This window comes from Mesocricetus auratus, unplaced genomic scaffold, assembly GCF_017639785.1.
Source record: "Mesocricetus auratus isolate SY011 unplaced genomic scaffold, BCM_Maur_2.0 Super-Scaffold_4256, whole genome shotgun sequence".
Lineage (NCBI taxonomy): Eukaryota > Metazoa > Chordata > Mammalia > Rodentia > Cricetidae > Mesocricetus > Mesocricetus auratus.
In genome coordinates this window covers 78,694,628-78,707,914 of record NW_024429182.1, presented here as the reverse complement: position 1 = coordinate 78,707,914, position 13,287 = coordinate 78,694,628, and the positions used below count along the sequence as shown (strand labels likewise).

At 37.3% G+C, this 13,287-nt stretch overlaps 1 protein-coding gene across 1 annotated transcript in view; it reads left to right on the top strand.

The window, feature by feature from the left end:
• Positions 1 to 13,287, top strand: part of LOC101827880 (ATP-binding cassette sub-family A member 3-like) — a 154,479-nt gene that overhangs the window by 71,947 nt on the left and 69,245 nt on the right. The window contains 2 exon segments of the mRNA XM_040733185.1: positions 1,396 to 1,577; positions 3,337 to 3,471. Of these exon segments, the coding sequence (XP_040589119.1) occupies positions 1,396 to 1,577; positions 3,337 to 3,471 (317 nt within the window).

The window sequence follows — 13,287 nt, the reverse complement described above, 5'->3', positions numbered from 1 at the left end:
GTGTCAAACTCACAGAGATCCACCTGATTCAGGAGTCACATACCAGCTACATATGAATTCTTAATGTGTTAGTGTTGTACATCTTGCTGTTCTTTAGTTGTTCATGTTACTCTACATCTGGATTTTTGGATCAATTCCATCAGGTTCTATGAAAATTATTGTCAGGACTTAGTGAAATTTTTGTTCTATTTGCCAATTAATGTGAAAATTAAGAATACTTGATTTCCTCATCTATGAAATTTCCAATAAATAGACATCCGAGGATGTGTATGTTATTAATTTGTAAATGTTTCCATAATTTTGCAGGAAGTATTAACAACCTACATTATTTCATCTAGGTGTCATATTTCCATTAGTTTATTATGGGAGAGCTTAACCTTTTTTTAGTTTCTTAATAACTTGCTTTTATCAGGTTTATCAATTTTACAGTAGTTATTGTCTCTTTTCTCTATTATAAACTTTATCCTTCAGGAACTGTATTTTGTTTGAGGCAGGAGTAACGTCTCAGCTTGCAGGAAATTTCCTGTAGGGTATATTTAGACTCCTATTTTTTTTCTGTGATTTCTTTTTTTTGTTTGTTTGTTTGTTTGTTTTTTTGTTTTTTACGAGACAGGGTTTCTCTGTATTGTTTAGGAGGCTATCGGTCCAGCCCGGCCTCGAACTCACAGAGATCCGCCTGCCTCTGCCTCCCGAGTGCTGGGATTAAAGGCGTGCGCCACCACTGCCCGGCTCTGTGATTTCTAATTTATTACTTAACCTCTCAAAATCGACTAAATTTTGATAATCATTTTAGACTCCACAGAATTTTTTCCATATTATTTCCCCTTCTTTTAAGAGATACAATACTCATGGATGTTTTTGAGGGGGAAAGAAGGTCAGAGTTGAACAGATGAACTTAATGAGCTGTTGTCCTTTTTAACTCTTGCCTCTTGAAACACGGTTCTTTCCAAACCTAATTCCTTTTTAGTTATGGAGACAGGAAAGAAAAAGCATTTCTTTTCTTCCTTTTGTGACTTTCTTTTTACCCTCCCCTCCATGTTAACTCCTTGTTTTCATCTCATGATTAGTAGGCAGTCCATGTTCAGTGCTGTTTAATAAATTTCACACATTTAGTCATTCTTGTTCTTATTTCTGTGGAATATTAGATTGAGGGGAAAGTAACAAGTTAGATACTATTAAGTCTACTCTGCCCTTGCTGTTCTTTTTGTTTGTTTGTTTCAATTACTAATTTCATTTTAAGCATTCCTAATTGTTTTGAAGAAAAAAGTAAAATACTGACATCGTTTTTCTGTAGTAATACAATTACTAAGGGTTACCAACAGATAGGTAATCCGCAGTGCAGATAACCAAGTCACAAAGATTTCATCCATGCCCAATGTCTCCTTTTCATTTCAGAGATTGGTGTTAAATGGCATAACCTTTGGACACCAGCCAATCTTGAGGATAACCTCATCTTTGGCTATATGTTTGGAATGCTTTTGTTTGATGCTTTCTTATACAGCCTTGTCACCTGGTATGTAGAGGCTGTCTTTCCTGGGCAGTGTGGCGTGCCTCAACCATGGTACTTTTTCCTTATGGTAAGTTATTTTTTCTTTCTCTTTCTCTTTTTCTTTTACTGAACATAGACTTTTTTCATACAATATAGTCTGATTATGGTTTCCCATCCTTAAGCTCTTTGAGATCCTCCTACCTCCCTTTATGGTGAGTTTTAATACTGCTGTTAATTCCAAATGGCCATAGTCCTTGTAAACCTATTTCAGAAATGGTATAATCAAATTAAAAAGTCAAATTCAGATCAACCTAATCTATATATCACCAGTATTGAGACATTATCCATTTCTTAATATACTGTTAAGTCTCTTCTGTTTATAGTTGTATAACGTGTGTGGATAAAACACTGGAACTTTTAAAACTGTAAGCACTATGATCTCTTTAGCCAGACAGTATAGTTTCTTAGATTAGAGAGTAGGGAAACAAAGGGAACTCACATCAAATTAACGTGTGGTGTTTTCTTAGATTCTAGCAAGGAGAGAACTAAATAATTCCTGTATCTTAGTTTCACCATTCGATCCTTTGTAGAGGGATGACCAGAAAAGTGCCTGCTTCTTTTCCTTCAGATTTCCTTATAATGACTGGGTGGTCACAGAGAAGACACTATGGCCAAGGGTAATGAGCCATGACTTCAAGTTCACTTTCCAAAAAATTCGGTTCTGTCCTTCTATCTTGAAAACTACTCTCTAAAAGTATTTGCTTAAAAACTTGAGGTTAAAATTATAGAGTATTTGGCTGAAAAAAATGTTATACCTGAAAATATAACTTTGTTCTTCTTGTAGTGTAAGTAGAGCCTATTTCCTAGTTCTTAGAAATCTTCGCTTTTTTAGTGAAATACATATGAAATAAAATTATGAATTTTTAAATGAAGTTACTAATACTTGGTATATTTACAATGTACAGTCACAATACACATGATTTTTCATCTACAAGAACTAAACCTATTATTTAAGATGAATTAATATCCAGTTTTTATATTTCATGCACCTCTAATTTGCTTGATTTTTCTATGAACTTATATATGCATGATGTATTATAAAAATGCAGTCTTAATAACTATTTGTGGATGCTTCTTTAAGTAGTTTTTCAGGTTTATGCATTGTTAATATGAGCAGATATTTGCAGCCTGTTTTATGGCTGCATAATATTACATATCTAATTTGAGGACATATATATTGTTTTTGTCTGTTGTGAATAGGACTATTTTTCATTTTAATATCCAGTAGATTCAGCTTGCTGGCATTATATTGAAGATTTTTCACATCCATATTATAAGATCTATAGTTTTCTTTGTCTGGTTTTGGTGTTAGGAGGTATTTCCTTATGTTTTTGGAAGAGTTGAATAAAACTGTAAATTTTTGTTTAAATGTTTGAGAAAATTCCCTAATGAAACTATCTACTCTAGTCTTTGTAGGAATGTTACTAATCACTAATTCACTTTGTTATAGGTCTATTCAGAGTTCAGTTCTTTTTTCTACTTAATTTTTTTTATTATATATGTTTTGACCATGTTTTCCTCCTCCCCCAACTCCTCACAGACTCTCCCCATCTCCCTACCCACCCACCCAACTTCATGTTGTCTTGCCCTTTCAAAAAACAGTTTTTGCTGTTCTTACTAAGTGCATAGTACAAATCTTTACCCCATAAAAGTGCCCCATGAAAGATTAACAATAAAACCAGGATAGCACATACTTATTTGGCATGATTTAAACCTTTAGAAACAGCAGATTGAAACAATAGTTTTTAATTCTTGTTTTGGTAATGATTTGTTATCTTTTTCTGTAGCGTTCATACTGGTTTGGCAAACCAAAAATTAGAAAGACTGCAGAAGAGACAAAGTGCTTACCCACAATACATAACAGTTTTGAGGCTGAACCTACCAACTTGGTGGCAGGTATCCAAATCAAACGTCTGCACAAGGTATTGTGTCAGATATCCTGTAGGAACCAAAAACCACTTACTATCCATTGAGATTCTTTATAAATGACTAATAGAGGGAAAAGAGACATTTTAATTGCTTTATTCACATCATCATTAGTGCAGCTGTCCTCCCATATAGAAACACCTTTACAGATGTGTTCTTCAAGCCACAGTTACACATTACTTTCATTCTTCTCTGATGGGCATAGCAAAAAGTGATGCTGTGATTTAATAAAAATCTATGTTAATAAAGAAACTTGATGTAATGCTTCATTTAGATGTGGTGAGGGGTAGAACTACTTGCAGTCTCCTGGCATGTAACTTTCCACTTTTCTTAAATCTGAAACAATCTTTATTTCATTGTCATTTTCTAAAAGTGTTTTCATTGGATATCAAACTTTATATCAAAGATGTCACTGCGCTATTGTACTGAAATTTGTTTTTCCAGATTTAATGAGCACATAAAAATGTCATGTATTTTAGGTATACAGTATGTTTGGTATGCATGTGTAATATCGGTTTACCGCAGTCAGACATTTAACATCCATTCCCATCCATAGTTTTGATAGTTCATATTAATGAGAAAATTTTAAATTTGCTCTCATCACATTTCAGATGAACAGTGCTATATTATTAACTATCATTTCATGTTGCAATCAGGCCCCAAGATTTATATATTTTACAACTGAAAGTTGTTGCCCTTTAGTCAGTGTGTCTTTATTTCCCTCAGTATTGATGACCATTGTTCCACTGTTTCCTAATGTGGCATTTTTAGATTTTTACATAGAGATGAAATCATAGTTTTTGCCTCTATATCTGGCTTATATCCATTATAATGTTCTCTGGGGTTTGTTCATATGTTTAAAATGGCAGGATTTCCTTCTTTTGTCATCCAATTAATATTCCAGCTGTGACAGGTTTTTACTTGTCTTGGGCATTGTGAGTTATGCTTCACTAAACATAGAAGTGATTGTTCTTAATCTCAGAAAGGAGATAAATTTTTAAATGTATAACAAAATAATAATAGAAAATGAGCTACTTAATCTGATAATCCAAGTCTATAGTAAACCTTACACCTAAATTTCATAATAATAGCACAGTAACATCTTTGATATAAATTTTGATATCCAATTTTTTTGTTATACGTTTAAAAGTAAAAAATAAGTTATAAGTACTTTTTCTACATTTTTATGTGATTTAAGAGGGCTTTTTATCTTAACTCTGTTTTTCTCTTACATGTGTTTGTGCATGGTGTGTGCATGTGCACATGTGTATGGATACATTATTCATTGAAGCATGGCTCTTAGTCAAGCTAGGGCTCACAAATATGTCTAATTTTCAGTCATTGTGCTCCATGGAGCCACTGTTTTGCCTGCTCGGGCTAGAATTACAGGCAGGCCACCATTCCCCCAGCCATTTACACAAATTCAGGATTCATTTGCTTTTGCTTATGCAGGAAGCACTATAACCACTGAGCTATTTCCTTGGCTGTCTATTTTGTTGTGCTTTAATTTTTGAGTCATGGTATTGTTCTATAGCTAGGTTGGCACTGAATTCTTTCTGCCTCCATCTCATAAGTACAGAGATTGTTGGTAATTGTTGTATTCTGTTTCAGTTCTTATTTTGCTTCTTATACTTTTCATTTATTTTCTGGACCTTATAATAAATTTATCACTGGTTTTGTACAATTTGGTGATTTTTTTATTTTTATTTTGATTTTAAATAGCTTGTTTTACATGTCAATCCCAGTTCCCTCTCCCTCCCCTCCTCCTGCATTACCCATCCCCCTAGCCTCCCACCCTATTGCCAATTCCTTCCACATAGGGGTTATCTAGAGTCTGTCATCTCACTCAGGGTAGGGTCCAGGCACTCCCCTAAGAGTCCAGGTTGAGAGAGCATCCCTCTTTGTGCTATGGGCACACAATGACTGTTTGTATTCCAAGGATAGACACTGATCCACTGCTCAAGGCCCCATAGGTTGCCCAGACTTCTCACATTCGGGGGGGGGTCCAGATCAGTCCCATGCTGGCCTCCCCACTGTTGGTCTGATGTCCAAGAGCTCTCCCCTGTTCAGATCAGCTGTCTCTACTGGTTTTGCCAGACCATTCTTTGCCAATTTGCTCATCACTCCTCTCTCTCTGTCCCTGGGATCATTGGGTTCAGTTCAGTGCTTAATTGTGTGTGTTTGCCTCTACTTCCATCAGTCACTGGATGAAGGCTCCCGGATGGTTATAGACACCAAGTTCATTATCAGGAATGGGCATTCGAGGTGGTCTCTCCATTATTGCTTAGCTTGCCAATTGGTGTCATCCCTTTAGATCACCAGAGATCACTCTTGTGCCTGATCAGTCTTCTAACCTATGATTCCCTCTTCCCCCTATTCTACTCCCACCCACTCAAACTTCCTGTTCCCCCATGACCTACTCTCTTTTCCTATTCTCCACCTCTCTTCTTCCCAGCTACCACTCCCCCCCCTACCCCTCGCTGTGTTCCCCATCCATTCAGAGGATCTTGTCTCCATCCTCTTCTCTTGGGTACTATGCATATATGTATATCTTTTAGGTTCTTTCCTGTTTCCCAGACTCTCTATCAGTACAAGTGAAGACTGGCACTCTCCTGATCCATGACTAAAATCCATATATGAGTGAGTACATACCATGTTTGTCTTTTTGTGACTGGGTTACCTCACTCAGGATGGTTTCTTCCAGTGCTATCCATTTACCTGTGAATTTCAAGATTCCATTGTTTTTTTTTCTGCTGAGTAATACTCCATTGTGTAAATGTACCACATTTTCTCTATCCACTCTTCAGTTGAGGGGCATCTAGGTTGCTTCCAGGTTCTGGCTATTACAAATAATGCTGCTATGATCATAGTGGAGCAGATGCCCTTGTTGTATGAATTTGCCTCATTTGGATATATGCCTAAGAGTGGAATTGCTGAGGAACCTCCATACTGCTTTCCAAAGTGGCTATACGAGTTGGCACTCCCACCAGCAGTGGAGGAGTGTTCCCCTCTCTGAACATCTTCTCCAGCATAAATTGTCTTCGGTGTTTTTGATTTTAGCCATTCTGACAGGAGTAAGATGGTATCTCAGTGTTGTTTTGATTTCCATTTCCCTGATGGCTAAGGATGTTGAGCACTTTCTTAAGTGTCTCTTGGCCATTTTAGCCTCCTCTATTGAGAATTCTCTATTTAGTTCTGTACCCCACCTTTTAATTGGATCCTTTGGTGTTTTGGAGACTTGCTTCTTGAGTTCTTTGTAAATTTTGGAGATTAGCCCTCTGTCAGATGTGGGGTTAGTGAATATCTTTTCCCATTCTGTGGGCTGCCTTTTTATCTTGTTGACTGTGTCCTTTGCCTTACAGAAGCTTTTTAGTTTCAGGAGGTCCCATTTGTTAATTGTTGATCTCAGTGTTTATGCCACTGGTGTTAAGTTTAGGAAGGGGTCTCCTGTACCAACTCATTGAAGAGTGTCTCCCACTTTCTCTTCTAAAACTTTCAGTGTGGCTGGATTTATGTTGAGATCTTTGATCCATTTGGACTTAAGTTTTGTACAAGGCAATAAACATGGATCTATCTGCAAGTCTTCTGCATACCAGTACCCAGTTATGCCAGCACCATTTGTTGAAGATGTTTTTTTTCCATTGTATAGTTTTAGCTTCTTTGTCAAAAATCAAGTGTTCATAGGTGTGTGGGTTAAAATCAGGGGTTTCAATTTGGTTCCATTGGTCTACCTGCCTATTTTTGTGCCAACACCAAGCTGTTTTCAGGACTAGAGCTCTATAATAGAGCTTGAATTCGGGTATGGTGATGCCTCCTGAAGTTCCTTTATTGTATAGGGTTGTTTCGGCTATCCTGGGTCTTTTGTTTTTCCATATAAAGTTGATTAATGTTCTTTCTAGATCCATGAAGAATTGTGATGGAATTTTGATGGGGATTGCATTGAATCTGTAGACTGCTTTTGGCAAGATTACCGTTTTTATTATGTTGATCCTACCAATCCAAGAGCATGGGAGATCTTTCCATTTTCTGGTATCCTCTTTGATTTCTTTCTTTAAAGATTCAAAGTTCTTGATATACAAGTATTTCACTTCCTTGGTTAACATTATCCCCAGATATTTGATGCTGTTTATGGCTATTGTAAAGGGTGATATTTCTCTGATTTCTTTCTCAGTCACTTCATCATCTGTATCTAATAGGACCACTGATTTTTTTGAGTTTACCTTGTATCCTGCCACATTGCTGAAGGTGTTTATCAGCTCTAGGAGTTTCCTTGCAGAGTTTTTTGGGTCCCTTATGTAAACTATCATATCATCTGCAAATAGTTTGACTTATTCTTTTCCTATTTATATCCCCTTTATCTCCTTTTATTGTCTTATTGCTGTAGCTAGAACTTCAAGTACAATATTGAAGAGATATGGAGAGAGTGGACAGCCTTGTCTTGTTCCTGATTTTAGAGGAATTGCTTTAAGTTTATCTCCATTTAGTTTGATGTTAGCTATTGGTTTACTGTATATTGCTTTTATTATATTCAGGTATGATCCTGTTATCCCTGATCTCTCTAGGACCTTTATCATGAAGGGGTGCTGGATTTTGTCAAAGGCTTTTTCAGCATTTACTATGATGATCATGCGGTTTTTCTTTCGCAGTTTGTTTATATGGTGGATTACATTGATAGATTTTCTAATGTTGAACCATCCCTGCATTCCTGGGATGAAGCCTACTTGATCACGGTGGATGATTTTTCTGACGTGTTCTTGAATCCGGTTTGCTAGTATTTTATTGAGTATTTTTGCATCGATGTTCATGAGGGAAATTGGTCTATAGTTCTCTTTCTTAGTTGTGTCTTTGTGTGGTTTGGGTATCAAGGTAATTGTAGCCTCGTAAAAAGAGTTTGGCAGTGAGCCTCCTGCTTCTATTGTGTGGAATACTTGGAGGAGTATTGGAATTAGCTCTTCTTTGAATTTCTGGTAGAATTCTGCACTGAAGCCATCTGGGCCTGGGCTTTTTTTGTTTGGAAGACTATTGATGACTGCTTCTATTTCATTAGGGGTTATAAGTCTGTTTAGATTGTTTATCTGCTCTTGATTTAGTTTTGGCAAGTAATATCTATCCAGGAAATTGTCCATTTCCTTCAAATTTTCAAATTTTGTGAAGTACAGATTTTCAAAGGATGCTCTGATGATTCTCTGGATTTCCTCACAGTCCGTTGTTATGTCCCCTTTTTCATTTCTGATTTTGTTAATTAGCATGCTCTCTCTCTCTGTCTTTTGGTTAGTTTGGACAGAGGTTTGTCTATTTTGTTGATTTTCTCAAAGAACCAACTCTTTGTTTCATTGATTCTTCTCAGTGTTTTCCTGGTTTCAACTTGATTGATTCTGCTCTCAATTTGATTATTTCCTGGCATCTGCTCCTCCTGGGTGAGTTTGCTTCTTTTTGTTCTATAACATTCAGCTGTGCTATTAATTCTCTAGTATGACTGTTCTCCAATTTCTTCATGTGGGCACTTAGTGCTATAAACTTTCCTCTCAGCACTGCTTTCAACGTGTCCCATAAGTTTGTGTAGTGTCTTCATTCTCATTGAATTCCAGGAAGTCTTTAATTTCTTTTTTTATTTCTTCCTTTACCCAGGGATGGTGCAATTGTGCATTGTTCAATTTCCATGAGTTTGTAGGGTTTCTGCGATTTGTGTTATTGTTGAATTCTAATTTTAATGCATGGTGGTCTTATGTATCTTATCAAAGATACAGGGGGTTATTCCAATTTTTTTGTATCTGTGGAGATTTGCTATGTTTCCTATTATGTGTTCAATTTTAGAGAAGATTCCATGTGATGCTGAGAAGAAGGTATATCCCTTTTTGTTTGGGTGAAATGTTCTATAGATGTCTGTTAAACCCAGTTGGGTCATAACTTCTATTAGTTCTTTTGTTTCTTTTAAGTTTCTGTCTGGAGGTCCTGTCTAGCGGTGAGAGCGGAGTGTTGAAGTCTCCTACTATTAGTGTGTGATATTTTATGTGCATTTTGAGCTTTAGTAATGTTTCTTTCACGAATGTAGGTGCCTTTGTATTTGCGGCATAAATGTTTAAAATTGAGACTTCATCTTGATGTACTTTTCCTTTGATGAATATGAAGTGTCCTTCTTCATCTCTTTTGATTGATTTTAATTTGAAATCTAGTTTGTTAGATATTAGGATTGCTACACCCACTTGTTTCTTGGGACCATTTGATTGGAAGATCTTTTCCCAACCCTTTACTCTGAGATAACGTCTGTCTTAGATGTTGAGATGTGTTTCTTGTATGCAGCAGAAGGAAGGGTTCTGTCTTCGTATCCATTCTGCTAGTCTGTGTCTTTTTATAGGCAAGTTGAGGCCGTTGACATTAAGGGATATTAATGATCATTGATTGATGATTCTTGTTTGTGCTTGATTTATTGTTAGTGAGGTTATTTGTGTAGTTTCTCCTCCCTTTTTCTTTTGGTGTTTTGTAAAGTGGGATTATATATTGCCTGTGTCTTTGTGAGTGTAGTTTTCTTCCTTAGATCTAGGTTTTCCTTCTAGCACTTTCTGTAGAGCTGGATTCATGGATACGTATTGTTTAAATCTGGCTTTGTCATGGAATATTTTGTTTTCTCCATCTATGGTAATTGAGAGCTTTGCTGGATATAGTAGTCTGGGCTGGCATCCTTGTTCCCTTAGCATTTGTAGGACATCTATCCAGGATCTTCTGGCCTTCATGGTTTCCATTGAGAAGTCAGGTGTAATTCGGATAGATCTGCCTTTGTATGTTACTTGGCCTTTTTCTTTAGCTGCTCTTAATATTTTCTCTTTACTCTGTAGGTTTGATGTTTTGATTATTATATGGCGAGGTGACTTCTTATTCTGGTCCAGCCTATTTGGTGTTCTGTAAGATTCTTGTATTTTCATAGGCATATCTTTCTTTAGGTTAGAGAAGTTTTCTTCTATGATTTTGTTGAATATGTTTTCTGTACCTTTGAGTTGTATTTCTTTGCCTTCTTCTATACCTATTATTCTCAGCTTTGGCTTCTTCACGGTGTCCCATATTTCCTGGATATTTATGTTCAGGATTTGTTGGTTTTGAGATTTTCTTTGGTTGACGACTGTATATCCTCTAATGAGTCTTCAACACCTGAGATTCTCTCTTCTATCTCTTGAAATCTATTGGTGATACTTGTATCTGTAGTTCCTGATCGTTTACCCAGCTTTTCTATTTCCAGCATCCCCTGGTTCTGTGTTTTCTTTATCGTTTCTATTTCAGCTTTCAATCCTTCAACTGTTTGAGTTGTTTCCTTCAATTTTTTTTGGTTGTTTTTTTCTTGGTGCTCTTTAGATTCTTTGAGGGATTTGTTTATTTCTTGAATTTTCCCCCCACTCCATGGATTTTTTGTTTGCTTTCTCTTCTATTTCTTTAAGGGATTTCCTCGGTTCTTCTTTGAGGGTCTCTATCATCTTCATGAAATAATTTTTAAGGTCTGTCTCCTCTGCTTTGTCTATGTAGTGCTTTTCAGGTCTTGCTGGTGTTGGTCTTTCTATTGCTGAGGGAGCTCTTATTCTGTCTTCTTCCCATCTCTTCTTCCAGTGGTTGCTGGTGGGGTCTTTCCGTCTCCACTGGTCTCCTTCCTTCCTGAAGGTGAAGGTGGGGATGCTGACACTGAAGCTTAAGCTGAAACTGGGCTTGCCGGAGTTTGGGGCCTGGAAGGGCTGATGTCTTTCCTGAAGCTGGGCTGGCTGGAGTTTGGGGCCTGGAAGGGCTGATGTCTTTCCTGTGTGGGCAGGTCTTCTGGATGCCAGGAGCGGCCCAGAAGATCGAGGGGATGGGTGTTGGGCGGGGAATCCCCCCCCCCCCCGGAGACTCAGTCTCACCTGAAGCTGGGCTCGCTGAATTTGGTGATTTTTATTAAAGGTAGTTTTCCTCTGGATCTCTTTCTGGCTTTATTAATTCAAGAAAATCTGTACTTCAAAGATGGGAGGATGTTGGATGTTTTTGTTTCTGTTAAACATTATCTTGCTTTAGAAGCAGTTTAATTTCTTGGCAATAGTTTGATTCGCTCATATCTATTTTGCTTAATCTACAGTTAATTATTCCTTAAACTGTGTATGAATTGGAAACATCATGGTCTCTGGAATGCCTTTACTTTGCTCCATGATAAAACATGTGTTTCATATGTAACACTGAAATAATCCATGTAAGAAAATTACAAATCACTACACTTCATTAAGCCAATTAGGAGTACAGTAAGTCTTCTAGTCAGCTGACCAAGATCAGGCTCCTGCCTAGGGAAGATTCTCAATGCTACAAAGGAGGATAGGGATTTTAAAATCAGAAAGCTTTAGTCACATCATACCTTATGCAGGCTTGTAACCTTTGATATCATAAAACATCGCAGAAGGCCATTCCTCCAAAGTAACCAAACTTTTTTTTCTATTGGGACTCTTTCTCAACAGGGAATGAAGATACTATTGATCTTGGTAAAAACTTTTTCAAGGGGAGGAGGTCAGGGGTCAGGACAACCTGGCTTTCTTAAGCTATTTCATCATCATATGTACCATTTTAGATCCTTTCTTTTGTTTATAATATTGATCGTATCTGTAATTATTTTTATTTGCCTTTATCTTTTGTCTCATCATGTTTTGTGAATGCTTCAGTGAATCAGGGATTTCTTTGTGATTTATGCCTGGGAATCCAGCATGGGACTGATCAAGGCTCCCTGAATGTGGGTGTCAGTGAGGAGGCCTAGATTATATATTGAGCCTTGGGCAGTAGATCAGTATTTATCCCAGGTATACAAATGGACTTTGGACTCCCATCCAACAATGTGAGATGCACTCTCACCCTGAAGTCTAGGCCCTGCCCTGGATGAAATGACAGACTATGGACACCCCCATGGAGGGCCTCACCCTCCCTGGGGAAATAAGGGGATATTGGGGGGTTGGGGGAGGGCACGGGAGGAGGGGAGGGAGACGGAGAGGGACCTGGAACTGACTTGTAAAGCAACCTTGTTTCTAATTTAAATTTAAATTTAAAAATAAATAATAAAAAACTTTAAAAAAAAGACATGGTTTTATATTCAAGTTTCCCTTCTTTGTTTCTCACATTGAAGTGAATTGGGGTGGGGATAGCCACTGAGATAGAAGGAACGGTTGAATATATTTTCAGAGGATAATGTTGATTTTTAAATTTACTGAAGTATAGATTAATAATATCAATATAGTTCAGGTTTTTAGACATGCCAATTGTGAGAAATCTATGAAATATTTAAATACGTTTCTGGTGGATATTTAGAGATACAAGGTTACACCCAACCTAGAGAAAGATAGTGACTACATAAACTGATGACATAACTTCTCCATGGTATGATGAATGGGAAGGCTTTAGTGTAGGTAAGAGTGAGGACAGCCAGAAGCATCTGGAACAGTCTAAAACATTTAATGTGGCCAGCAGACTGGACCTTATGAGAAGCAGAAACAGAGCAGAGTAAAGCATGAGAGCAAGAGAAAGTAGCAGGGTTATATGGAAAATGAATGGCTAGGGGTACAAGATTGTGAACTGGAAGTTTAGGGTAGGGGAGAAGATGAGAAGGGCTAAGAGGATAGCATGCTCTTTGGTATGCTAATAGACACCACAGATAGCTATTTGTCCCTTCTGCCAATGATAAGGAAAAAATTACTTCTTTTGGGAGAAGGGAACTGGTTTCCCAAGTTACCAATGAATGCTGGCTTTTGTCTAACTGCTAGAAACCCTCCTATGTTTCTGGATATCTGACTGCCTTTTAAGGTTTGGGGAACTGGAGTTTCTTT